The following is a 26,753-nucleotide window of genomic DNA, read 5'->3' as shown; positions in this document are numbered from 1 at the left end:
TGTATCTATGTGACATATTCTTTTTTATAATCAACGTGCCACAAATTAATGTGTCTTGCTTGTAGGTATATTATGTTTTTTCTTACCTTTTAGTTAGGTTTCATATCTCGCTTACATGTATAATATATATTCATATATTTGTTACTTGAGTTAAGGTAGAATGTTTTGTAGATAATTTATGTTAGTATATTAGTTTTTGTTGTTGTAAGATATTACTTAGATTTTTTGGAGTTGAAAAATGCATAATATTAGAAGATTTTAATTGATTTTTAATATTTAAAAAAAATATAAAATGAGTATAAAAGAAATAAAAACATGTAATTAGATAACTAGACTCACTCCTAAAAACCATCTATGTTTTTGGACCTAGATCTAAAAGCTCCAAAAAGAAATAATGAGTTGACTAAATAAGTCAAAACTCAGATCAAACCAACCTTCCAATTTGGTTCTCGATTTGAAGAAAATGAAAACCGACTTACCAAACCGAACCAAAAATTAATCACTAGATAGATTAAGACTGATCCTAATCACTAGATAGATTAGTTTGATTCAATTAGGCTACTAAATGTGGGTGAGAAATAATAGTTTTTTTTAAGTACAAAGATATATTTTACACCAAGAGGAGGGACAAGTTTGGTTAAGCTACACAATGGGGCTACCTAATTTAGTATCGAATTCGTCATCCACGAGATTCAAACCTAAAACCTCTCAGTCACAAGTAAAGAGAAATATCATCGGTAGAGAAATAATAGTTATTTTGCTTCACAAATATTTGTTTAATTTTCCACATGGACAAAAGACACGTTCAAGTGGTTTATGTGTCAACATGTGGAGGAGCAATTTCCCGCATTTATTTTAGTCCATATAAATAATAAATTGAGGTGTGGGTGTAATGCGACAGGAGGCGCAACTGAAGTATTAGCCTCAAAGGCCTACATGGCCAATGAAGAACCTTGTAAACTCACACAACCAAATCTCAGAGAATTATGGCCCTGAATTTAACTGCTGCTTCTTCATTTTCTTCTTCTTTTAGTCCTCCTCCTCCATTTCTAAACCCAAAGCACAAACCCCACCTCAAGTTGTATCCTTTTAGAACATATGCAGCTCATTCGTCAGACGGAACTGAGAGTTGGGTTAAAGAGGAAGACCCTCCCGCTTCTTTCTCCGGTATGCTTTTTGTTAGCGTATTATCGATTCAGTTCTTATGTGATCTGGGTTCGAAAAGTATGCTTCTTCATTATTTAAAACACTAAACTTTACAGGATAAGTCACTTTGTTTGAAGTAACAAGTCCTCTGTTTGATCAATTTAGTCAGCCCTTGAGCGTATCAAGAACACTGGAGGATGTCGTTAGTGGCTTCCTCTATAAGCACTTCTAAACAATCTAATCACAGCTTTTCACTTTCTGCTACATAAACAATCTAATCACAGGTTTTACACTGTCAGCTATATAACAATTTGATTCAACTAGCACCTAAGGAATTTAGCATGCCACTAACACTCTATTTGCGGCTTCTTATATCATGTTTTTTTTTTACGGGAAGTGATTTCTGCACACCCTTTTGACCTTTTGCACTCTTCTGTTTAATTATGACCCTCGATCTCCGTTTTAACGTAATTGATAATAATGGAGAGAATTTCATAGCTATGTAATCTGGTATTCAACTTCTGGTTGCCAGCATCTTTTATTTCGTTCCCTTTGAAAAGCAGTTGATTTTCTTTTGGCATTGATTACCTGAAATTTAGAGTACATTGACTTCACTTTGTAACCCTAAAATGCTTGAAACACTTTTGATATGCCTTCTTCTTTATAGGATCATCGTCATCTGCTCGCACACAGCTGGATCTTTTGGAGCAACTTACCTCTTCTAGCTCATCAGTTGACGCCAGTATGCAATTCTGTCCATATACCGAAACAGACACAAAAACGTATCATGTGTTGCTCAGAAATTTGAAGAATGAGAATGCTAATAAGTTACATATTTGATTGCCAGGTTATGTTAGTGATGGCAACTCCCGAAAACTTACAATCCGTCAGCAGCTAGCGCAGTTGGTTGGGGACAGAGACGGGGATTTCGTCATTCCACTCGGTAAAAACTTTAAAAAGGTGAGTGCCAAGGCTCTAACCGTCTCTCAGAAGCGAAATATCAAACGACAGGCTTACTTAAACGAAGTATCGAAGAGGAATGATTCAGTTTTCTTTGCCACCATTGGAGCATTTGTGCTTGTTCCACCTCTTGTAATATTAGGAATCGCCATATTGACAGGTTATGTACAGCTTTTCCCATGACATATATACTACTGAACCAGTATAGAGAAATTCAGTTAACTATAAAATTTGAAGATGCAATGCTTCAAATGCTTCATTTTTTGTTTAAAGTGGGGTACATACACCGACTTCTTGGAATCGCATTCCCTTAATGACTTAGTAAAAATCTACAATCTGTTTATAATCACAGAATCTCCAAATCTTATACAGAATCCTACTTACAAACTTCAGTTAATGGTGTCTGTTACCAAATAATTTCAAAATATACCAGCAAAAACACCATTAGTTCATCTTATTGGAAGAATTCCTCATCCCAACACCCAGTGTTTCACCTGCTATAAACACCAACTATTCCTAGAGACGAAGGGAAAATGATTCCCGCAAATCCCATTTTCTCCTTCTACACTCCTCCCTTTGCTTGTCCCTTGATTCTCCTTTCGATCTATTCAATCCAACGGGAGAAGAATAGGGGAGAGAAAGGGAATGTGGAAATCATTTTCTGTGAAAAAGTTGAAGACATATATATATATATGTATATATATTTTATGTATTAAGAATAGGAGGGAACACTTCTCAGCAAGAATCAGTGACTGCTCGCTTTTGCTTTTCTATTGGCAAAAGGACTTGATCTGTAGTGGGCCTTACTGGTTCACGGCCCAGAAGCACTCCTTGCTTTTGGATGTACCACCATTTGTCTTGGAATAGGTAGAAGAAGGTCATGAAAGAGACTTGAGCAGTGAAAATTATGGTCCAAAGCTTTATGCCTTTTGAGGTCCTCTCATGGTAGGCTTGTAGTCCTGTGTATATGTTGAGGATCCCAAGCAGTGACACTGCAGTTCCAAGAATCCAATGCACAGAAAACCATACGCTTCTTCCCTTGGATCCCCTGTATAGGAATAAAGAAAAACTGTAATTAACTCGTAAGTTAAATTATTTTTCGCCTTTTGTTTCCTCTCACACACTTACTGAAGACTCGTTGCGGAGTTTCTGTACTTTTAGATTTGTTGTTTTGATAAGGCGATATTCAACTACTTTAAACTATGAAGTGGGGGGTCAAGCTTTGGTAAATGGAACAGGCCGACTGTTCAACTAGCCTAACCCACATTTGCGTATTTTTGCTCTATCAAAGCAAGTTCAGCGTTGTGCATTGCCAGGGGACCGGCTGCTCAAAAACCCAAATCGCCAACCTTCCTTGCTCCAGCCCATGCGGGCAATTGGGCTAGGGGCGGGCCCGTGGGAGAGGGGAGGCAGGAATCCACGGCCCGAGCACCTAAGGCGCGCTGATGCAAGGCTGACTTCATCATGACGTCAGCCACGTTATAAAATTAATAAAAAATGTAAAAAATTAAAAATTAAAAAAATCTAAAAATTAAAAAAAAAGATTTAATTTTTCTATAAATATCTTATCATTATCTTCCAACTTACACCACAATTTTGTATTTTCTCAAATACTTTGGGTTGTAATTTCTTATCTAATGACACGTGGTACAACGAGACTGATTAAAAATCCTATCCGAAATTACAAATATTTTTTTTTATTATTTTATAAAATAATAAATACTAATATTTTATTGCATATTGCTATGGCTATTCAGTTTAGGGATGGAGATGCAAAAGATAATTACTGTTTATTAAAGGTAGTTACTATTCACTGTAGGGGATTCAATACGCTGTTCCCCGGGGGGGCCTTCCAACACTGGAAGTGCTTTCAAACAACCACACTTTCCTAGCACCCCAAAGATAAAGCACATTCGTTTTATTTTGTTTTGGTGAGGACATTTGGATTTGATAATTTACCTTTGTGGCCTTATAAACCCTATTAGGGCTTGCAACCATATGAGGCCATATAGGCCTAAGCCAACTCTTTGGTGTTTATTGTTGAAGGAGTTGTTGAAGTTTCTGAAGGACATCACTGCTGCTGCTGTTGCAAGAAGGATAGAGAGCATCTGTTGAACAAAACTAATCAAGCAAGAATTAATTAAAGTCAAGTCATGTCCTAATTAATCGAATCGAATCAAAAGCCACTACATATAATTAGTTGTGTGAATGATGGGATTTGACATCAGGGAAATTCAGCACCTAACACTATAATTATGTTCCACACACACATGTAATTTAAAATGAAAAAAAAATCAGAAGCTTTGAGTTTCTAATTACCCAGAAAATTATAAAGATACTCCTGTCTTGCTCTCTAAGCATTAATCATAATCTCCTTTAAACAAAAAAATAATAATTTTTTTAGTTTTAATTTCCTTTCACCATCTTTATAAGTAAGAGCGGGGTATCTGACCCTAATAAATAAGCATGTAGCTTAAATAATTTAGTTTTCATAAACACTGTAGTCTTTTTATTTATTTATTTATTATTATTACATGGAAGGTAGGGTTTGAATCTGCGAAACTCTTCATTGAAGAGAAATATCCTATTCACCACGGAAATCTTCCACTTGCAATTTTAATCTTTTTTTTTTAACCAAAAACACAAAGCAAAATAGGAAAGACGGGTGAGTCAGGTTTCATGAACAAAGCAATTTTAATCGTTTTTAAGTGAAAGAAATCTAAAACTATTGAAATGTCTAATTCAATGTTAATCTAGATTATTAGAGAGCAGAATGATAATGTAACAGTAAATAGATGAACTTGCCTCTGAAAAACCATGAACATAGAAAAGAATTCTGAGCCTTCTTCCACATTCCTCTCTCTGTGACATTCTGATAGCAAGTATTCCTACAGGCATCAAGAACCCCATCGAAGCCCAAAGAAGAAACCCGTGGAGTCTGATTTCAAACGATAATTTGTGACTCATCTGCTGTAAAAGTCATGCACCAAAATTCTGAGTTATGAGCATTTGAATTCCTTCACAAAGTAATTAGATGGAGTGGAGTATTACCTTATGAATGTTGTCTTTGTGACTGCCTCCACCCTTCATGTGTTCTTGAGAGGAGCTGACGAGCGGCGAAACAAGAAAAAGAAGAAGACTTGAACGAATGCAGAAGAAACCCAGTTTCTGCAGAAACTTCATCTTGCTTTCTCTATGATAAAATGAAGAAACAAACCCTAAGCTTAATATTATATATTTGGAAAGCGCTTTGGATGTCAGCTGCAGACAATAAGGCACATGCAAAATACCCCACTTCAAAAACAACAGATATGTCAAAATGTAAGAGAACAAACTGATCAAGAAAGATGCTTAAAAGTTTGTGAGATTAACCATTCAGTCTGTTTCTTTTGGCTTAAAAGAATGCTAAGTGGGATGTCTTTAATGTAATAAGGATGGGAATTGCATGGACGTTGATGGTCTAAATGAATGAGAGTAAGAAAAGAAAGTGGAGGATAATTGAAATATGAATTGATGTTTCAACCTTGTGGGGTTCCACTTTGACATACTTTTTGGGTTGATGGAAGAGTGTGGAATTTCATCGAGCAAAAAAAATGTCAGGTTTTCTGCTCTCCACTAACCAATATATGGTGTGCCTGTACATAACTCACAAGTCTAACATGTTGCACCAACCCATTGAAAAAACACAAAGCATTTCACACTTAACAGTAAAGGATTGTCCTAGCACTCGAAGTCCCAAGTTCAAATCTTCCGTTTTTCATTTTTGTTTTGTATAAAAAATAAATAAAACATCAGTAAACTTGTTTTTATTGTTTTCTTTATTTCCATTAGAGCTTGCTTTAGTGTGAATTTTAACAAAAAAATATCAAAGATCTGATAGCGGGCGGGCGGACCTTGACGAGGATGTTAGGCAATCAAGCGAGGGAGGTCGTGACACCCCTGGTATTGCGTCTCACATTGGTAAATTACTAGATCGATTTATTTAGTAACTGATCCTTTTAATTTTAACTCAGACTAATCCAAGCTGTTAAATTATCCATGATGTAGAACAGATGGTAAGTGAAGTAATTAGTGAATAGTATGGATCATTTCTCGGTATTTTAAGAGGCAGGTGGACCAAGACAGCGTAGGTCATGCATATATACTTTTTGGTTGTGGGAAATCTAATCTTTGATTGCATAAGAAAAGCTCTGTGTGTGTTGTCCTCCCTTTTCAAATACAGCCACCTCTGGATTCCTTCAAATTCATGATTACCATTTTGTAACTTATACGTGTTTGACACAGACCCTTATCTTATTTTGATGTTTTTTAGTTGGTAACCTCAATCAACAATCTAATATTCTAAACCATATTAATCTTAAAGCATAAAAACGTTTGTGTTCTCCTGATAAAAATAGAGAATGATTAGGCGAGATTAGCTCTTTGTAACAGCGCATGCAGAGTACGAAAAAGGCCATTGCACTCGAAAAGCGTCTTTGCTTTATGTTTTTATGGGTTGGGAACTAAAGTAGAACATAATGCACATTATTTGATCTTTATCAAAACTCTAATACAGTTTTGATTGAAAATGATGATAGCTCGACAATAGCAGAAACTTGTATATTATATGAAACTCACCTAGTTGTCAAATGTACTAGTAATAGCAATAAAATGGATGTAATTATAAGAAGCTTAGGCTTAATCAAGTCAAGAATAACTTTGTTTATGAATTAATGAACTTTCAGATAAAATTATTTCTCCTCATATGATACATCATATGATTATTTGTACACAAGAAATTGAATCCCTGTTGTAGGAGATAATTAAGAAGGAAAAAGGTTTCACCATACCATTGATAGGATTTTTAGTACTTACGCAAAGAGGGTTAAAATCACATAAAATACTTGTAAGAGTACAAGATAGTTGCAGTAAGAATGCTTATGCAAGGTGGTTCTTGACATGAATTATTTAAAACAATTAGCACTTCAAAAATCTTATTTGACACTTCAAACTTTCTATAATTAGAAAAATACACTTGGGAGGAGTGTAGAATGAGATTTTTGTAGTACTAATAACAATTCCCTATGTGAAAACCAAATCTTAATTGATTATTTGAAACAAAATTTAGAAAATGTTGATTTTGAAATTTAAAATAACAAAGTTTAGGAAAAGTCGTTGATTTTGAAACACAGTTTTACTGCAGTGATTTGCAGATAATTGATAGGATTAGGATGTTAAACATCCTTAACAGGCTGTACGTAAGAAGAACCATGATGAGATATGCTGTTTTATAATTACCACATACTAAAGGAGGGATACATCAGAATATCACATGAACCAATCATAAAAGTTCCTAGCTAATGTTGACATGTCACATTTGATTTTAACATACCAACTGATGGCATTTTGGGTGAGGGTTGACCCACAGAAAAAGAAAAAGCTAAATAACCAAAATGGTCCATGAGATTTGCATAATTCATCATTTTGGTCCCTAACATTTCAAATCGATAAAAGTGGTCCCTGAGATTTTCCACCATTCATTATTTTGGTCATTCCGTTAAAAACTCCGTTAAGTATCCCGGAGCTGTTGGCCAGAAGTTTGGACAATTTTCAAAGCTTCGTAACTCAATTGTTTCTTAACCAAATTCGACCCATAATATATCAAAAGGAGGATTGGGATTTCAAGATTTACATGCCTGCAATTTGGCACTACTAGCCAAGCAAGGCTGGCGATTTTTACAGCAGCCGGACTCCCTGGGCACACCACATGTCCATTTAAAGCGAAGTATTCTCCGGATTGGCATGGCCAAGGAAGCTGCTGATGCTGCCTCTCAAGCGAAAGATGGTGAATTGCTTGGTCGACTCAAATTGACTCTCTCACAAAATGTTGCAGCTTCATCAAATTTTCACACTTTTAGGGACCGATTCGTTTCTTAGTTTTTTCTGCCTCCATCCTATCCCTTTGTTTTAAATTTATTCTTGTCGACGATGCGTGTGCATATTCTTGACATTGTACACGACAGGATGAATATGTTTTAAGGCGAAGGAGTTTCAGTTTCATACACGATATATTGTAAGCATTTGTGAATTGGGGCCATCAGTTTATGTCATATGATCATAGTTTAGTTTTGGTACTACAAAAAGGATTTCATGAATTTTAGTCGTGTTTTTCCAAATTTCCCGCTCTTTTTTCCGCTCGTCTGTGACCACATTTGATATCTATCCTGCCAGAACAAGGGAAACACTCTAGTTTATTACATTATGTTATCAGAGTCTCGGATGGATAATCGATACTCCGAATCTGAATTACATTACAACGGTTTTCATCAAGGCGAACAACTCATGCAAATAGGCTGGAAGAAATGCAACACAAAACGTCGATACTTGCGCTAATGACATAAGATAATACTTTTAAGGAACAAGCTCAACCGTGACCAGATATGCATCTTGTTTACTCGGTCACCTTCAGGGATGCATAAGCTGAATTCTCATACTTGCCATCCCACCTGCAATTCAGTAAATAAAAGCGTACTCGTCATTCTTTCTTTTCTTCCGTTGAACTACCGATTAGCCACAGCGTTGTTCAGATACAAGAGATACGAAGCCGCATTTACCTGTTTTCTTCCTGTTCCTTTATCTGGAGCTCCAAATCTTCTTCGAACGGCTGGAAGACCTGGTCTAGTTTCTTATCCACCACATTGTCAAGAGACGGCGGGTTCCACTACAACCAACAACAATACACATTTTCTCGTCTTTAGATGTGACTGTAATCTTTAGATAATTTGATCTCTGGTCGTAACACATAGAACCGGTAAACGATTAATGGAAAGAGAGGGATTACCTTGGGAGCATTATCCTTGTCAATAGTGAGAGCTCTAATACCCTTCATATCAAAATACAAGATTAGTACACTCCGGAAGCAGGGAGCGAGATGGTATATTCAGCGTAGGAATGTCCATAGTAATATGGTCTAGTTAGTTATCGTTATACAACAATTACCTCATAAACATCCTCAGAAATTTTGGACCGCAGTATATTTATTGTGAGTCTAAATTCCTTCTTCAGAGATTCAGGCAACGTTTGCTTCCTGCCTTCTCGAATCTGGAGAATAAAATGGCAGAGGCAACTTAAGCACGCAATGCATCTATCGAAAGCAAAACGAATTACGCATGGGTTGGATTCCCGTGGATGTTCAAATCAAGAGAGACACAGACCACAACAGATGATGCATCTTTAGGTGAGTCTTAAAACATAAATCCTTTCAGGCTTGCATTAACCAAAAACACACGAAAATTCCCCCCTAACCAAACAATACCATGGCCACGAGGACTCAAAACGCAATATGCATCTGATCAAACTGCAAGAAATCGTACCGATCTCAGTGTTATTCTCAATCCCGTAGGGGATGATCTTTTTAAGCCCTTGAGATGTGGACCTATCCATCCATTTCCTTCTTTCTTTGCCTCTACTTCCTGGGAAACAAACACATTTGTTGAATTTATGCTTGAGAAAATGCATGAATCTATAATTGTTCGTTTATCTGTTAATTAAGAAATGAGAAAAAGCAACTTACAAATGATTGTATAATCTCAGCCACTGTATCTTTGGAGAAGCACTCGTCAATTATTGACTGCCTGTAAGGGGAGGAAAGCATAATGATATCGACATAAGGAGCTTAGTATGTTGATTCAAAGGATTGAAGTAGAACTAGAAATTAAGAATCAGCTAGTAAGATTTTTTTACTTGTTTAAAACACTTTCTTCATCAGGCTTGACTTCCACAGAAAATTCTTCAATTGCAGCTTTGACCGCGTTCTCATTTCCGGAGTTCAAACTTATCAAACGCTTCTCTAGATCGGATAATTTCTGATGTACATTGTACAAAACCCATTCAATATAAAATTTCAGTTTGATATAATAACTACAAAGAAGACTGAAATCAACTTAGCTGATATCGTTACCGATGACTCAAAACAACCATAGAAAATGTAGTAAGGTAAAATGCAGTCATTTAGATTTTCAAATCTTCTGAGGCAATCCTTCCAACTTTCCAAGACTTGGTTTTCGGTGGGGAAAAAACTATAGTGAAGAGTGAGAAGGGGAAAAACTATAGTGAAGAGTCAGAAAATTACCTCAAGAGGGACAAAATGGGTTGCCAGTCCAACCGCAACCAGTTCCTTACCATTCAGTCTTGCTCCTGTTAAGCCCAAAAACTCCCCTGCATTCCCCACATGATATCAATCAGTTTCCGAAAAAATGCTGGAAACTTTGTTTTCCTTTTTTCAGCATGCTTACCGAGAAACCCAGGAAGATGGGAATGCATATATGAGAAACCGCAATCTGTATGAAATCCAATACTAGCTTCTGGAGTGGAAAAAACCTATCATGAAATATACCACAGAAAGTTTTGATGTCACTGTGCAGAAATAGATATCAAGCCGATGAACACCAAAGATAGAGATGTTACTCACAGTTTTTTCAGTGACTACTGAGAACTTCATTGGGACCATCAAAGATGCGCCTCCACCCATTGAAATTCCGTGGACCAGAGCCACCTAACCATAACATGAATGTTTCGGTGATACCTTCAACAACGACGTAAACTTTAAATATATGCATCACACGAAAGCTAGGATTACTTTCTTTTGAAGCATTACCTGTGTTTTCTTGTAAGTATGAATGTGGTAGCAAAGCCAATACATTCTGTAAACAACTTCAAGGCAGGAATCCTCTGCCAAAAGAGATTTATGAGCAAGTTCACTTTCGGTATACATTAGGAACTTAAATATTTTCGAAAAAGAGAGCGCTTACTTGATTTCCTGCCGTCATAGAACATTTTCAAGTCCCCGCCAGCTGAAAAAGCTCGGCCTGATCCCTACACAAGAACACCAGAGCATGTCAAGTGGCTAGGCCTAAAATCTGTATTGTTATGTTTGTAGCCGAAGTTGAACTGCTTCGTAGGAAGTTCAAGATTCCGGGATCGTTGGAACTAACCTTGATAATTACAAGCTCAGCATTGTCATCTTTTTCCCACTTTTCCAAGTACTCAGCTAGCAAAGAAACCTGATTGCAGTAAAAAACTAAATTAAGAACCTATGTAGCATGGATACGGATACAAATACGACGATACTACTATTTTCTAAATATTGGGATACGATACGGCATGGATACGTTAATTAAAGATATGCATGAATATATATTAATAATTGTATATAAATATTACGGCATGGATGCTAAAAAATATGCGTTATTTTGTAATATTAAATATAAATATATATGGCATTATTTTCTCATAAAACAGAAAGCCTGGTTTGAGAAAAAAATATCACGTGACTTCAAAAAAATCCCTAAGTACCTAGCACAATAAAATCTGCCGCCGTCACCTTCTTTCCAATTGCAGATCTCTCTTCTACACAGATATCTGTCCCCCCCACCTCCTCTGGTCAACGGATGCGTTCAGATACGTATCCGGAGCATATCGGCACGTATTGGGCACGTATCGTATCCCAACCCTACCGAAAGCACAAATAGGAGCATATCGACTTTATTTAACGTACCACTTTGGATGAGATGACATTCAATTGACGAGGCCTGTTCAGTGTGATCAACCTCACCCGCTCTATTTCTTCTCCAACAAGAACCTAAAAAATTATTCCCACAAACACACGCATCAAGTAATTCGCAGGCGGTAATTTAGCAAAAGTAAAAGAACAAAGTTTCTCTTTTGATTCAGGCAATTAGGAATGCACAAGGTAGATTACCTCATCAGAAGTTACAACTTCCTGAGCCATTTAAACGAATAATTAACTCGCGGGTTATAATCCAACAAACTGTACAAACAAATTAATGAGAAAGTGAGGAAAATATGAACTGTTTAATCCCAGATAATTAAGATAATTAGTTCCAGAATTAGGAGCACTGAAGTTCAAAATTTTGAGATGAAAGCCGAAACAGAAACAATTTATCAAACGAACAATGACAACTTACGTTATCAGGAGAAGAAGAAGTTGCAAAGAGGAAAGTTGGGTTGTGAAGAGAAGGTGATGGGGTTATTAATGTGTTGTTGTTGATGGCAACCCAAGCAACTGGTCTGGTAGAGAGAGAGAGAGAGAGAGAGAGAGAGAGCATATAATTTGGTTTGGTAGAGAGAGAGCATATGTTTTGGTTTGGTAGGGAGAAAGCGAGCAAATGCGTCTAATATCTACCCACCACCACATTCAACTATCCTTTGACTTCATTACACCTCTACTTATTTACGCCATTTAATTCTTTTTTTATTTATTTAATACAAAATTCAGAAATAAATAGGATGTCTAAAAAAAATGTGGAAATCACTCTATTCTTTTCGTATTTTGGTTCGAGGATAACTTGATTATCTACATTTAAAGAATCGTTCTTTCTAGAAGATAAATAACAGTTTGATATATGTGCTGAAGTGTTTCTTTACTTTGTTTTATTTAACATATTGTCTGATTTTCATACATGTAGTTGTCATCTTATCAAATGATATTGGTGAAGGCGGAAATTCAAACTCAAGGCGTTTGAGGTACGTAAATGTTCGCTGCATCCCTCCACTTAGACCATCTTCAACCGAAGAGTCTAGAGGGTCGAAAAAACCGTCTCCAACTGAGGGCTAGGCCTGAGGTGTGAAATCTCGTCCTTGAAATTTCACTATTTATTACGTATCCCGTTATTACAAACGATTAAGTACAAGCGTAGTAAAAATTGGAACTTGAAACCAGAAAAATTTTACATAACTTCCTCCTTTACTGACTTCACCCCTTGCAAACTATTTTCAACATAACTTCCTCATACAATAATGAAATCACACGAGGCCGGAAGGTATACTTTCGTAGCAAAGCCGTCTTCAATCTGATACCATACTCACCCTTTGCAAACCAGTGCACAAAGAAAACAAGGTCCAAACCTATTGACGTTTTCCGGTGACTTTCCCCTGATTTTGGCCAACCCCGCTGGAACCTGGCCTCGACCCAAGTGAAAATAATGATTCTTTCACTGTGGGCTCTCCTCTAGTGTAAGTTTTTTTTTTCCAAGGTGTTAACTTTCAGTTTTGGGATCAGTTCTTGATTTCGAATTTTAATTTGGTATTTTGCATGAATATTTAAGATGATACTCATTGTATTGTTTAGGAGTTGAATCGGAACTGGGCAAGAAGGATTGGTTGCATATTTAGGGAAGAACCTTGAAATCCTAACCTCAATTTGGTTCTCTTTAGAAATGTAAGAGTTGGGTTTGTTTTATAAGTATCAATGTTATTCCCTAATTGAGGCCAGATACATTTGCATATTTGTATGCCATATTTGTCCTACACTTGAAGAGCATTGCTGAATTTGAATGTGTTGTAGCCTAAGTTTGTGTAGATAATTGGAGCTCTAAAACTACTGCGTGGTTCTACATTTTTCCATGGCATTGTCAGATGCTAATGCTAAATACTTGATTGGACAATGCTATTACTAGAGTAGTATATGACTCTTGGTTTTGGTTATTGATTTATTAGTGGTTCCTTATTTCATGGGTTAATCTCAATTTACTACTATGAAGTTTCGTGGTTTTCAACATTTGGTACATGAAGTTTTTTACATCCCAAAGTCATAACTCAAGTCTTGATTTTGGGACAGTTTCATACATCCGTTAAGTTTTCCGTTAGCAACCCAAGTAACTGGTTTGGTAGAGAGAGAGAGAGCATATGTTTTGGTTTGGTAGGGAGAGAGTAAGCAAATGCGTCTAATATCTACCCACCACCACATCCAACTATCACCACCGCCGCCACCAACGACTACACCATGGTTTTTATCCTTTGACTTCATTACACCTCTACTTATTTATGCCATTTAATTCTTTTTTTATTTATTTAATACAAAATCTAGAAATAAATAGGGTGTGCAAAAAGAGTGCGGAAATCACTGTATTCTTTTGGTATTTTGGTTCGAGGAAAACTTGATTATCTCCGTTTAAACAATCGTTCTTTCTAAAAAATAAATCACAGTTTGATACAAGTGAAGTTGGTGAGCCGTATGATGGGCAACTATCTCCTGCGGTTCGGTGGAGAATTAGATTCCTATCCCACTCGTCGGTTTATCTATTTATGATTGAGCACGGAGACCGGCCTATAGCTTTCACCGAAGATTGTGTTTGATACATGTGCTGAAGCGTTTCTTTACTTTGTTTTATATAGCACATTGTCTGATTTTCATACATGTAGTTGTCATTTGATCAAATGATATTTGGTGAAGGCGGAAATTCAAACTCAAGACGTTTGAGTGCGAAAATGTTCGCTGCATCCCTCCACTTAGTTGCTGGGAAATCTTAGCAAGATACAAATCGAGTGAAACATTGTCCATGATATGTTCATCTGCAAATGCAGATTACATGCAGCATGGCGTATGCATTAACGAAATCAGAGCGAAAGCGAAGCATCATAGACGAAATTGCAAGCATAAAATAAAACACCAAGCTCATTAAAGTCATTATAAACTTGTAAAGACACGTCGAAACTGTAACATCGCAGATGATAGAAAAAAGGATGTTCACTCCCACAAAACAAAACTTGCATAACTGGTTTAGCTAATTAAAATGCAAAGCCTTCGGAGGAAGGGAACCCGCAGGAGGTAACAAGATTACATAAAGAGGTTGGGCCTGGATGCCTTGTATGTCGTCTTGAGCTTCCTGGATGGGGGCCTAACCTTCCTGAACACCAACGGGAACTTGATCTTGGAGTTATGGAACTGCTTGGTGCTCTCCCTCTTGCAGAGTTTTGCTGGGATGGTAGCTGTCTTGATGATTTGGATGCACGGAAACCTCACCCTGTGACGAGATGCCAACTCAGTGTACATGGCTTCAACAGCACCATTGAGAGTTGTGTCTCGGTACTCCTTGTACATGTTGTGATAACCAGTTCGGCTCTGATATCGAAGCCAGATTCCATAGTTCTTGATGGTAGTTGGATATTTCTCAAAAATCTGCAATCAACAATATCAGAATTACTCTTTTCAACCCAAATACCCTGAATATTACACGGTAAAGAACACTAGCAAACAGTTCATCTCATTGTCAATATGTTCAACTTAGTGTCTGCAATAATACAACAGAAGTAACACATCATCCAATATATTAACCGGCAACAATATATTAAAAGTTAAATCTTAATTTGAAACCTTAATACAGAAGCTGCCATCGCATAATATAAGCATATATCTAAGGAATAAAAACCATAAACTTTTATCATAACAATATATGAAACATTATTACAAATTGGGTTCACAGTCAATTCAGTTCTAGGTTAAGCATAAACAATCAAACTAGACTGAATTTTTATATGAACTACAGCCCAGCTTAAGAAGCCAGCAAACATTAGGCAAAACAACAAATTAGATCATGTTGGTTCATATAGAGTACACGAGAGATGACAGAAACATAAAATGCATACCTCATTGATGGCCAAAACTTGTCCATTGCTTTTCTTCACTTTCTTCAACTTCCTCAAGAAGTACCTAATAAAATAAAATCAAACAAGAGAACAACACCCAATCAGATTGAAACCCCGAAAACATAACAGAAGTTGACGCGCGAGTGAACAATGAAAATTTGATTAATCTTATACAAATTTATATATTTCTATCGCTTTTCGGTTTACAGGCAGGCCAAGATCAAAACAAACATGACAACAACCATTCTAGGACTCGACTTCCTGGCCCCTACTATCATTCTATAGTAAATTCAAAATGCAATCAGTTGGTTTATCTCACAAGTGCAAACAAGTTTCTCACTTTCCATGGTTCTCAAACAAGTTTTTCACTTTCCTTGTTATACTTTGATATACACCATTCAGAAATTTAAAAAAAAAAAAAAAGATAATACCAAATACAAATTAGTAAGATTCGCAGGCATGGTCAAGTGTGGGTTTAGTTTATCTGGTGTCATAAATCCTAAATTTGTCAAAAATCTTAAGATTAAAAATTAAATCTTTTTCCATTTCCAATATTTTTCAGCAACTAAATAAAATAAACAGATGAAAAAGCTCTTACCAGAACTTGGATTTGGCACGGACCTCATTGGTGGCCCAGAGCTTCATCCGGTAGATCTTGGGATGCTCATCCTTCTCAGTCGGGAGGGCTCTCCCCACCACCTGGTACTGGTGAAACTGTTCCCACAAAACAAAACCCACCATTTTAATCTCTCCAAATCCATGTTTTCAGAAACCAAAAAGCTAAAAAAAAACGATTGAAAACGAAATAAAATCACAAAAATAATGAAAGCATGGAAATTGATTTCTGAAAACAAAAACTGGGTTGTGAAAGATAAGATCGAGAGAGTAGGATCATTGCAGCTCACCCTGAAAACACCCATTTTTTTGCGATGAGGGAGAGAGACGCCGCTGCTCTGGCTACTCTGGCTGCTGACTGCTGACGGCTGCTGGCTGCGAGAGCAGTTTGTCTTCCACAACTCTATAACAAGCGAAGGTTTAAAAACCCTAATTCCTCTGGTTGGTGTGTATGGGCCTTCAAAGTTCATGTAGAAGCCCAACTTTAATTTTTCTGCTGACAAAAGCCCATATTTTATGGGCCCAATATTTTAATTCATGCCCAAAAATATATAAGTCGGAACGAAATTGGATTTTCGAGTTTCTTGCATTACTAAAATATCAGAAGATTACAAGTCTCTTATTGAAATTTATAATCAAATACTAAAAAATAAAAATTAAATTAACTAAAAAAAGGACTAGTTGATTTGATTCCCTTTCCTGGTCAAATCTTCCCATGAATTTTGATTGGACTCAAGTAGCCCATCATGGTTTTGATTTGTTTTCCGACTCCTGAGTGTGGGCTGGGCTAGGTTTCATTGAACTTTCATAGGACTCAAGTAGCCCATTATTTTCCATGCGTTGAGAGGCAAATGTATGGGAAATGCACAAAAATGACACCCTAAAATTTGCTATTACAAAAAGGGGTGTAATATCCATCACCACTTTTTACTTCTCATACACTCTTTATTAATTTTTATCCTTTGATCTTCTTCAATTCATTCGATCTGGCGGCTGGAAATTAAGATGGTGTGTGAAAAGTAAAAAAAAAAGTGTAGATAACACACCCCTTACAAAAATGACTCCAAGTTGTGATAGATAAAACAATGACCGTTTTCAAAAACAAAAATATGGATGTAAAAAGACGAGACTATTCTTTACTTGCATAATAACATTTACGGAAATGATAAGTAACTGTCGTATATTGATTATATATTGACGACATAACGATAATATAACGACAACACAACGATGATATAATGATGATACAATAATCACTGATAATTTCTACAACAAAATGTCAAAATATGTTTATTATATCGTCATTAAGTCATCGTTGTGTTGTCGTTATATTATAATTGTGTCCTTCGTAGGGAGAGAGATTTAACATGCTTCTCTAAAAATTAAAATTAAGTAAAGGAGAACCTCTTCTTTTTGCGTCCATAGCGATTACAACTTGGTGTTAATTTTGGAATATTAAGGGTGTCGTATTGCTCATTTTCCCAAACATTTCTAGTAGGGTGCACATTCTAGCGTTTAACTGGTTGTTTATTCCCTCTTCTGTATCACTCAATTTACACACTGGTCACGAGAGATATAAAAGAGAGACATAAATATTGGGTTACATATATAAGAATTTGCCTTTGGAGAAAGCCACAAACAAGAGCATGAAAGCAAGAGAAACACTTATATAGAATAGATTCACAACCATCGTAGCGTTTCGCTCTAATAATACAATTTTTATGTGTAATTTTTTAACATTATGTTATTAAAATGAAATGTTATGTCGGTAAAATTCGTTTCATGTAAATTGATCTCTACAGACAGGTCTAGCTTGTGAATGTTAATGGAAACCCTTGACTTCTAGTCAGAAGCATTGAAAATAGTTAGTTGATTGGTCTCGTCTTCTCGGACCCCGAATCCCAACTTGCAGAGACAGATAGTTATGAGTCATGATGCTTTGTACCTTGCAATTAAAGGCAAGAAAATGCAAGTCCTAATGCCCTACGTATTCATGTTACGTGTCAACTTTAACAGGTAACCTTCTGAACATTTCGACTTGCTAGAGTCGCCTCAAAACCTTTTCATTGTCAAATCTCACTTGGCTTGCCCTCATCCAATTTTAGACATGTCAAGGTCTTCAAGTAACAAAGTTGGAGATAACACCGTTACAATAGGAGCTGAGGAGCGCTATGGCGGTGAAGCCACTAATGCATGTTGAAAATTTTGAGTAGAATTTCATTGTCCCACATTACTCACCATCACAAGGTTTCTTCTCTTTATAAGGCTTTATCTCTTATAAAAAGTGATTGGAGTGATAAACCTCGGAGAATAGAATTGGACTCACCCTTGGAGTTGGGCTTTGGGGTGTAATAATTAATATATAATTAATTATAATTAACATATACTTAATTATCAAAAGATGGGTCTTGGCCCTTGGGGCTCTTGTACTTTGGGGTGTAATAATTAATATATAATTAATTATAATTAACATATACTTAATTATCAAAAGATGGGTCTTGGCCTTTGGGGCTCTTGTATACATTGTGAAAATATGGCCGCGCAATCAAGGGCCAAAAATCATGTATAAAATGGAAAGTCGCGACACATCAGGCATCGGCATAATATTCTTAAGAAGTTGCTCTCCAATGGAACAATATCCATTGATTATGTAAAGTCAAAGGAAAATATAGCTAATCCTTTAACAAAAAGCCTACCAAGAGAGCAAATATTATTTACATCGAGGGGAATGAGTCTCGAGACAATTCAATGAATCGAACTAGGCGGAAACCTAACCTAGCTGATTGGAGATCTCATGGTCTAGGTTCAATAGGCAAACTGGTTGAGTTTGATTCACAAGTTGAACACACACCTTACCCATTCTTATGATAAAATGTGTGTTGTCTGTTGAGTTTGAGGGTTTATGTTTTATACATTTAATGACATTAATATCTTGTTATCAAGAGAAATATGGCAGACTATTCTTAATTAATGTCACCTATATAGGAGTAAATGGGGCCACATTTATGAGAATTGAAAAGGCTAAATTCTCTAAAGCTCCTACGAAATTCAGGATCTATTCAGGGCCAAAATGAACACAACCGTATGAATTGACATGTGGCAGACATGATATGTGTGTAGCATATTGTCTCGGTTTATTATTGCGGTGAACAGTTCAAGATCTTCCACATCCATTGCGTCACCAAGTAAACCCGATATGTTCTCACTAGGGTAAGTTCAAGCTCAAAAGACACTTCACCCGATGCATATCACGTCTATTCTCTCTCAGTTTTAGGCAGCCTAGTCATATATTTGCATTCAAACGTGGGGTGTTATATGTAAATTGGTGGTGTTTGAATGAAATTTCAACTCAAATGTCGGGTATTGTTGGAAAATTTGAGTGGAATTTTATTGTCCCACATTGCTCACCACCACAAAGTTTCCTCACTTTATAACGCTTTGTCCCTTATAAAAAGTGATTTAAGTGATGGACATTGGAGAATAGAATTTGGTTCACCCTTGGGGTTGGGCTTTGGGATGTAATAATTAATTTATAATTAATATATAATTAATTATCAAAAGATGGGTCTTGGGGCTCTTAGGCTCTGAAAATTAAATTCTTTAATTAATTATTTTTTAATTAAATTCGAATTTAATTAAATTATTTTTTAAGAAAACACTCATCCTTTCAAATGAAGTCTGAGAGCGTATGAACATATCTGAGAAACAGATGAAGCAACACACCATTTGCGTTGAACAATCGCCTCCCAAAAACATGTCTGTTGCGAACAGACATATGCTCGCTATAAATACATGCATCTGCATATCATTCAATATACTGAAAATCATCAATCCCTATATACCAAGCATACTGACATTCTAACTTAGATCGTTGAATCCTGATGAAGTAGACGTTCGTAGAACTACAAGCACTGAGTATGACGAAATTTCTGTTTCAAGGACATTGCAGTACGCAAGCCTGGATCTTATGTTTCTCTGCTTAAATAATATTTCATCTTGTTTATTCTCTGTAATATATTTATTCGCATTTATTATTAGTATATATAATCATATATTGTTGACATATTTCCAACAATACATGGTGGGTCAGACAGTTTTGAGAAAAAGAAGAAGGCATGTCAAATTGGTCTCTTGGAAGCCCTCAACGATGACTTAGCATCGGTTGTGGTTTCAGATGATCTTCTCCAATAAGCCACCTTGCAAAGCAATATTTGGCAAATTTCTTTCTACATAACATAACAAGGCTGACTTGGCTCTTATGACAAAAGCTATGGTCCTCTAAATGGGAATCTATTCATTTCTTCTACGATGACAAATATATCCAAGGCATTATCACAAATTGTTATGCGAAAATTAACGTTTTGTAGCGGTAGTTTAAGTCAACTATTGATGTCATGTATGTAGACCGCCTTTGAATTGTGTAAGCTTAATTATACTTGTAAATTTGTAATATCTCTTATAAAAAGTGATTGGAGTGATAAACCTCGGAGAATAGAATTGGACTCACCCTTGGAGTTGGGCTTTGGGGTGTAATAATTAATATATAATTAATTATAATTAACATATACTTAATTATCAAAAGATGGGTCTTGGCCCTTGGGGCTCTTGTACTTTGGGGTGTAATAATTAATATATAATTAATTATAATTAACATATACTTAATTATCAAAAGATGGGTCTTGGCCTTTGGGGCTCTTGTATACATTGTGAAAATATGGCCGCGCAATCAAGGGCCAAAAATCATGTATAAAATGGAAAGTCGCGACACATCAGGCATCGGCATAATATTCTTAAGAAGTTGCTCTCCAATGGAACAATATCCATTGATTATGTAAAGTCAAAGGAAAATATAGCTAATCCTTTAACAAAAAGCCTACCAAGAGAGCAAATATTATTTACATCGAGGGGAATGAGTCTCGAGACAATTCAATGAATCGAACTAGGCGGAAACCTAACCTAGCTGATTGGAGATCTCATGGTCTAGGTTCAATAGGCAAACTGGTTGAGTTTGATTCACAAGTTGAACACACACCTTACCCATTCTTATGATAAAATGTGTGTTGTCTGTTGAGTTTGAGGGTTTATGTTTTATACATTTAATGACATTAATATCTTGTTATCAAGAGAAATATGGCAGACTATTCTTAATTAATGTCACCTATATAGGAGTAAATGGGGCCACATTTATGAGAATTGAAAAGGCTAAATTCTCTAAAGCTCCTACGAAATTCAGGATCTATTCAGGGCCAAAATGAACACAACCGTATGAATTGACATGTGGCAGACATGATATGTGTGTAGCATATTGTCTCGGTTTATTATTGCGGTGAACAGTTCAAGATCTTCCACATCCATTGCGTCACCAAGTAAACCCGATATGTTCTCACTAGGGTAAGTTCAAGCTCAAAAGACACTTCACCCGATGCATATCACGTCTATTCTCTCTCAGTTTTAGGCAGCCTAGTCATATATTTGCATTCAAACGTGGGGTGTTATATGTAAATTGGTGGTGTTTGAATGAAATTTCAACTCAAATGTCGGGTATTGTTGGAAAATTTGAGTGGAATTTTATTGTCCCACATTGCTCACCACCACAAAGTTTCCTCACTTTATAACGCTTTGTCCCTTATAAAAAGTGATTTAAGTGATGGACATTGGAGAATAGAATTTGGTTCACCCTTGGGGTTGGGCTTTGGGATGTAATAATTAATTTATAATTAATATATAATTAATTATCAAAAGATGGGTCTTGGGGCTCTTAGGCTCTGAAAATTAAATTCTTTAATTAATTATTTTTTAATTAAATTCGAATTTAATTAAATTATTTTTTAAGAAAACACTCATCCTTTCAAATGAAGTCTGAGAGCGTATGAACATATCTGAGAAACAGATGAAGCAACACACCATTTGCGTTGAACAATCGCCTCCCAAAAACATGTCTGTTGCGAACAGACATATGCTCGCTATAAATACATGCATCTGCATATCATTCAATATACTGAAAATCATCAATCCCTATATACCAAGCATACTGACATTCTAACTTAGATCGTTGAATCCTGATGAAGTAGACGTTCGTAGAACTACAAGCACTGAGTATGACGAAATTTCTGTTTCAAGGACATTGCAGTACGCAAGCCTGGATCTTATGTTTCTCTGCTTAAATAATATTTCATCTTGTTTATTCTCTGTAATATATTTATTCGCATTTATTATTAGTATATATAATCATATATTGTTGACATATTTCCAACAATACATGGTGGGTCAGACAGTTTTGAGAAAAAGAAGAAGGCATGTCAAATTGGTCTCTTGGAAGCCCTCAACGATGACTTAGCATCGGTTGTGGTTTCAGATGATCTTCTCCAATAAGCCACCTTGCAAAGCAATATTTGGCAAATTTCTTTCTACATAACATAACAAGGCTGACTTGGCTCTTATGACAAAAGCTATGGTCCTCTAAATGGGAATCTATTCATTTCTTCTACGATGACAAATATATCCAAGGCATTATCACAAATTGTTATGCGAAAATTAACGTTTTGTAGCGGTAGTTTAAGTCAACTATTGATGTCATGTATGTAGACCGCCTTTGAATTGTGTAAGCTTAATTATACTTGTAAATTTGTAATATCAAATGTATATACATAAATTGAAATCAATAGAGAAGTTACGACAGCCCAAACCAAACGGTTGAATTGTTCTTTGTTTTATTCACACTATATGTTAAAGTTTCCATACACCTAAATAATTGACCAGGTATTCATCATAGTAATATATAGTCCAAAGAGTGTTAGGCTTCCAGATAAACAAAAATAACGTAGAAAAATAAAAGGTTAAGAAAGAATTAGAATTTCATAATATCAAATCAAAGTTGACAGACGGAATACAGCCAAATTCGTCAGAGTAACGTGTTTCTTTCTGCCAACAAGCAGCGAAGAATTCTAGGTCTAAAACCAAGAAATTAATTAAATTTTAAATATAAGCCTCCCTCCAAAATCTCTATTTACATAAAGACATTCATAACTGGTTCATGAAAGAATGATTCATTCAATCAAACTACGGTGTTTTTAAGATTAGTCCTTAAAAATATTGAAGTTAAAAAAAAAAACTTGTTGTTAGATTACATATTAATTTTAATCTTTTGAAGGGTACTTTTATTTAATTCATATTCTATGTTTGTTATTTAATGTCTCCACATTAAAATTTTGATTTTATTAATATGCACATTTTAGTTCTTCCAATTATAAATCAACCCAAATGAGAAAACATTAAAAGAAATTAGTGTTACATAAGAAAAATATGTAAATACATAAGTGTACATAAATGGTTGTACCGAAATATATTAAATTGACTTCTTTGTACGGAAATGTATGTACCCAAATATATTATAATAAACCTAAAAGTTTGTACTGAAATGTATGAACCTGAATGTCTGTACTGAAATATATTATATTGAATTAATGTACATAAATGTTTGTATCGATGAATATACTAAAATATATTAAATAAATTAATAAATGAAGAACACTAATTATATCGAAATATTGTATAAAAAAAATTAGTTCACCTAAATGTCTGCAATAAAATAATTATGAGGAATGAAATGAAAATTAGAAATAAATGTGATAGATACATTAAAATTAGGAAGAAAAAGAAACATAAAACATCAAAATATAATTAATAAATAAGGTGACTAAATGTATGAAGGACGAAAATTAAATCTTAATCTTACATAAGTTATAGTATATAAGTCATATTTTTCAATGATTAAAATGAAATTTTCTATTAAATTAAACACATCAAAAGGCAATAACAAGAACCAGTATAAAAATGTGCAAAAAATGCATTAATATTTCTTTATTTTTTTAAATACAGGTTATAGCCCTTTCTAGCTATCAATATGTAATCACTTAAAACTTCAAAAAATCAGAAGAAGAAAAACAATTAATATAATTTCTGTATGTCACCTATGCTCCTTGTCAGAAGGAAAATCTTAAAGAAAAAAAAAATGCTTACAATTTTTCCCCACCTTCTAAACATCAGCACATTTCATGGGTGCATATCCTAACCTAGACTTCTTTGTATCATAGAGGATATGAAAATTCTGCTGCTGATAGTTACCGATGATCGAAAGGCCGGATTTCGGAGTCCCCAACACCGCCAGGCAGACGATTTCCTGCGGTTCGATCTGGATGAAGTAGTTCTCAACTGGGAAATCCCACACAGCTCCGTCCGCAAACACAATCGCAAATTCCGGCAGCTCTATTTTCTCAACACCTGACACATTGTAACAAGGTTCCAAAAATGGAAAGTCATTCACTACTGGATACCCTTTAACCTTTTTCTCAAAAGCGTCCTTGATAATTTGATAGGCTGGATCAGCAAAGTAACTCAACGTGGTGCCGGAATCAACGATTGTCCCACCCGCACCCTCCGGCGACAATTTCCAAGTCTCAGCCGGTATGTCCACCGCTTCTCCGCCGACCATGATGGATTTTATCTCGACATAGTAGAATGTATCAGCAGGGTTTTCTTTCCCTCCCACCAAGGAAGTGTAGGTCAATTTCGGGTGGCTCAAGAGGTTCTTGTCCTCCCCGAAAATCAACTTGCTGCTGACATTCGCATCGCTGTTTCGATCCACAAGGCAGTAGGAAAACGAGTGGCCGTACAGCGATTGGAGCTGAGAAGCAAAGGAAAGAGGACCTCTGCCAAGACCTAGCAACCCTGCAGCCCCATGGAACAATCCTCTGTTCCAATGGCCGCATCCAAACATCACATTCTCCACCCTCTTGAACTCCGCCTTGTTCGATGACGTGAGGTTGATGGTAAAGGTTTCGAGGGCGAAGTCGCCGGTGGTGTTGGAGCTGTCTCCGTACCAGTAGAAATACGGACACGTTTGATTTTCGGACTTGCAGGGCTGCGGAGGATCCGGGGACGAAACTAATCGACACCGCGGATCCTTGCAGCTAATGTCAAGAAAAGAAGTTGAGTCTTTGGGGTCGTAATGCGGACCGTGCTGCTCGAAGCAGTCATGGCACGGCGCGCATTGGACCCAGTTAAGGTCACTGCCAGTGTCGAGAATTAAAGAGAAGTGTTTAGGGGGTGTACCGATGAAAACATCCATGAAGTACTCGCCGGAGCCGAGGCTGACGCCGGACTTCAACGTGGCCTGAAGCTGGCCAGAGAGCTCGTTGGTGTAGGACTCCGGCGAGGCTGCTGGGGCTACAACCGGATTTGATTGGTGGTGCTTCGGTTTCTTATCTTTCTGCAGCCTTGAAAATGTGTTCTGATTCTTCTTCTCGACGATTCTTGTGTGGAGGGTTTGAATTCTGACTAAGTCTCGGACTGTGGACTCGATCACTGAACTTTTTCTTTCGGATTGTTTGTTCTGTGATCTGTGCCGTAGGTGGAGCTTCATGGTCTGTTTATGGGGGTTCAATTCGGGTGCTGCTTCGTCGGTGTCGGAGTCTTCAGCTTCTTCCATGGCTGAATCTGGTTGGTTGGGTATTTTGGAGCTGCTGAGGCTGCAGCCGGTGTGGGATGAGGAGGAGACGGCGTTGAAGCTCATGTGCTTCGGCAGTTGTATGCCGGCGAAAGTGGAGGCATTTGAGTTGTGATTGCGGTGATTGTGAACTCTGGCAATTGCTGCTAAAGTGGAGGAGAAGATTACAAGGAGAACCAGTAGGATTGAAGCCTTAACAGCCATTCTGATGGTTTCTTCTCGTTTCAAATTCCTGCATGAATAAAATCGAGAAGAAAAAAAAATCGGAGAAAAACCAAGAAAGATTTAAACTTTGCTGAATGTCCAAATCTTTGGATGAAAATTTGAAGAACCCAGAAACGGAAAAATCAGATGGGACTAGAATTCCGATGGAAAAAGAATGAAAACAAAGAAGGGAACACCCAGAAACCAAAAAACTTCAATTTAAAGCTAAAAAAAAATAGGAAGGGTTTCTGGGAAATACTTTGAATCAGTGTCAAAGACTTTGAATGTCTTGATTTGTTTTTTCAAAAGATGAGGGTGCAGTTGAAAACGCGGTTTCGATAAAAATAAAAATAAAAGAAGAAGAAATAAATACCAGAGCAGAGGAGAGGAGAGGAGAGGAGGATGTGGAATTGTGAATTTTTAATATTTAATCAAAGTGCTTACCTGGTCTTCTTCATCTTTCTGCTTCTTTCCTCTCGCTTTCCTGCTTCATTTGTCTCACGGCACTCTCATATACCGTTATGTTTTCACACTTAGCGGCTGCACCACCATGACTGTATCTATCGCTCTCTGTCTCTCTCACAAGTGTTTTAGGTTTACTTTGTAAAACTCTGTGGTCTTGGTTTTGAGTCTTGACTTTGATTTACTTTCGTATATTTTAGGAAACGGTTTAATTGTTTTATATTACAAAACGTCCAAAATATTAGATTAGTTAAAATGACGGAAATAGAAATGTTGGACTTTTATCTATTTGTGAATTTTTTTATTTGGTTAACCTACATTATGTTTGGATGAGAAAATTTAAGATTACTAAGGAATTTCAAAATGACGAAAATAGAAATGCCAGAATTTTAATTTCTAGACTTTTGAATTTTCTTATTTGGTTAATTGAAAAGAA

General features: G+C 36.3%; 5 protein-coding genes across 7 annotated transcripts; 1 reads left to right on the top strand and 4 right to left on the bottom strand.

The window, feature by feature from the left end:
• The first annotated feature begins 886 nt into the window (after nucleotides 1-886).
• LOC126581884 (uncharacterized) lies at nucleotides 887-2,344 on the top strand. Its single transcript, XM_050245813.1, has 3 exons — nucleotides 887-1,167; nucleotides 1,814-1,888; nucleotides 1,994-2,344. Exons 1-3 carry the CDS (start codon nucleotides 987-989, stop codon nucleotides 2,287-2,289), a joined length of 552 nt encoding a protein of 183 aa, XP_050101770.1. The 5' UTR covers nucleotides 887-986; the 3' UTR covers nucleotides 2,290-2,344.
• LOC126581882 (cytochrome b561 domain-containing protein At2g30890-like) lies at nucleotides 2,325-5,674 on the bottom strand. 3 transcript variants are annotated; one of them, XM_050245809.1, is made up of 5 exons: nucleotides 5,630-5,674; nucleotides 5,158-5,299; nucleotides 4,912-5,076; nucleotides 4,066-4,214; nucleotides 2,325-3,154 (listed from the first exon to the last, which is right to left on the bottom strand). In XM_050245809.1, the coding sequence occupies exons 1-5, from the start codon at nucleotides 5,650-5,652 to the stop codon at nucleotides 2,842-2,844; spliced, it is 792 nt and encodes a 263-aa protein (XP_050101766.1). In that variant the 5' UTR covers nucleotides 5,653-5,674; the 3' UTR covers nucleotides 2,325-2,841. The 3 variants fall into 3 exon arrangements, with proteins under 3 accessions (XP_050101766.1, XP_050101767.1, XP_050101768.1); XM_050245810.1 differs by having other exon boundaries at nucleotides 4,912-5,073; XM_050245811.1 differs by lacking the exon at nucleotides 5,630-5,674 and adding an exon at nucleotides 5,479-5,544.
• A 2,636-nt stretch (nucleotides 5,675-8,310) lies between these two features.
• LOC126581881 (3-hydroxyisobutyryl-CoA hydrolase-like protein 5) lies at nucleotides 8,311-12,270 on the bottom strand. The gene is made up of 16 exons (XM_050245807.1): nucleotides 12,072-12,270; nucleotides 11,846-11,914; nucleotides 11,642-11,725; nucleotides 11,079-11,147; nucleotides 10,896-10,959; nucleotides 10,742-10,815; nucleotides 10,556-10,639; nucleotides 10,380-10,464; nucleotides 10,217-10,302; nucleotides 9,829-9,950; nucleotides 9,659-9,719; nucleotides 9,459-9,557; nucleotides 9,085-9,186; nucleotides 8,927-8,968; nucleotides 8,700-8,806; nucleotides 8,311-8,591 (listed from the first exon to the last, which is right to left on the bottom strand). Exons 2-16 carry the CDS (start codon nucleotides 11,873-11,875, stop codon nucleotides 8,537-8,539), a joined length of 1,164 nt encoding a protein of 387 aa, XP_050101764.1. The 5' UTR covers nucleotides 11,876-11,914; nucleotides 12,072-12,270; the 3' UTR covers nucleotides 8,311-8,536.
• A 2,277-nt stretch (nucleotides 12,271-14,547) lies between these two features.
• LOC126581883 (60S ribosomal protein L18a-2-like) lies at nucleotides 14,548-16,631 on the bottom strand. Its single transcript, XM_050245812.1, has 4 exons — nucleotides 16,437-16,631; nucleotides 16,130-16,245; nucleotides 15,532-15,595; nucleotides 14,548-15,064 (listed from the first exon to the last, which is right to left on the bottom strand). The coding sequence occupies exons 1-4, from the start codon at nucleotides 16,614-16,616 to the stop codon at nucleotides 14,723-14,725; spliced, it is 702 nt and encodes a 233-aa protein (XP_050101769.1). The 5' UTR covers nucleotides 16,617-16,631; the 3' UTR covers nucleotides 14,548-14,722.
• Nucleotides 16,632-23,972: 7,341 nt separating this feature from the next.
• Nucleotides 23,973-26,447, bottom strand: LOC126581880 (aspartyl protease family protein 2-like). Its single transcript, XM_050245806.1, has 2 exons — nucleotides 26,300-26,447; nucleotides 23,973-25,883 (listed from the first exon to the last, which is right to left on the bottom strand). Exons 1-2 carry the CDS (start codon nucleotides 26,311-26,313, stop codon nucleotides 24,182-24,184), a joined length of 1,716 nt encoding a protein of 571 aa, XP_050101763.1. The 5' UTR covers nucleotides 26,314-26,447; the 3' UTR covers nucleotides 23,973-24,181.
• Between the last annotated feature and the right edge of the window lie 306 nt (nucleotides 26,448-26,753).

The sequence above is a fragment of the Malus sylvestris genome, chromosome 9, assembly GCF_916048215.2.
Source record: "Malus sylvestris chromosome 9, drMalSylv7.2, whole genome shotgun sequence".
NCBI classification, from domain to species: Eukaryota; Viridiplantae; Streptophyta; class Magnoliopsida; order Rosales; family Rosaceae; genus Malus; species Malus sylvestris.
This window is presented reverse-complemented; position numbering and strand designations above follow the sequence as displayed.

Excerpts from the sequence above, each read along its gene's own strand:
- LOC126581884 (XM_050245813.1), top strand. The coding sequence starts at position 987 with ATGGCCCTGAATTTAACTGCTGCTTCTTCATTTTCTTCTTCTTTTAGT. Across the intron at positions 1,168-1,813 it reads CCCTCCCGCTTCTTTCTCCG|GATCATCGTCATCTGCTCGC; the intron begins GTATGCTTTTTG and ends TCTTCTTTATAG. Across the intron at positions 1,889-1,993 it reads TAGCTCATCAGTTGACGCCA|GTTATGTTAGTGATGGCAAC; the intron begins GTATGCAATTCT and ends TTTGATTGCCAG.
- LOC126581882 (XM_050245809.1), bottom strand. The coding sequence starts at position 5,652 with ATGTCAAAGTGGAACCCCACAAG. Across the intron at positions 5,077-5,157 it reads ACAAAGACAACATTCATAAG|CAGATGAGTCACAAATTATC; the intron begins GTAATACTCCAC and ends TGACTTTTACAG. Across the intron at positions 4,215-4,911 it reads ATGTTCATGGTTTTTCAGAG|ATGCTCTCTATCCTTCTTGC; the intron begins GCAAGTTCATCT and ends TTTGTTCAACAG.
- LOC126581881 (XM_050245807.1), bottom strand. The coding sequence starts at position 11,875 with ATGGCTCAGGAAGTTGTAACTTCTGATGAG. Across the intron at positions 11,726-11,845 it reads AAGTTGTAACTTCTGATGAG|GTTCTTGTTGGAGAAGAAAT; the intron begins GTAATCTACCTT and ends ATAATTTTTTAG. Across the intron at positions 9,187-9,458 it reads TGAGAATAACACTGAGATCG|ATTCGAGAAGGCAGGAAGCA; the intron begins GTACGATTTCTT and ends TTTATTCTCCAG.
- LOC126581883 (XM_050245812.1), bottom strand. The coding sequence starts at position 16,616 with ATGAACTTTGAAGGCCCATACACACCAACCAGAGGAATTAGGGTTTTT. Across the intron at positions 16,246-16,436 it reads AAAAAATGGGTGTTTTCAGG|TTTCACCAGTACCAGGTGGT; the intron begins GTGAGCTGCAAT and ends TTGTGGGAACAG. Across the intron at positions 15,596-16,129 it reads CGTGCCAAATCCAAGTTCTG|GTACTTCTTGAGGAAGTTGA; the intron begins GTAAGAGCTTTT and ends TTATTTTATTAG.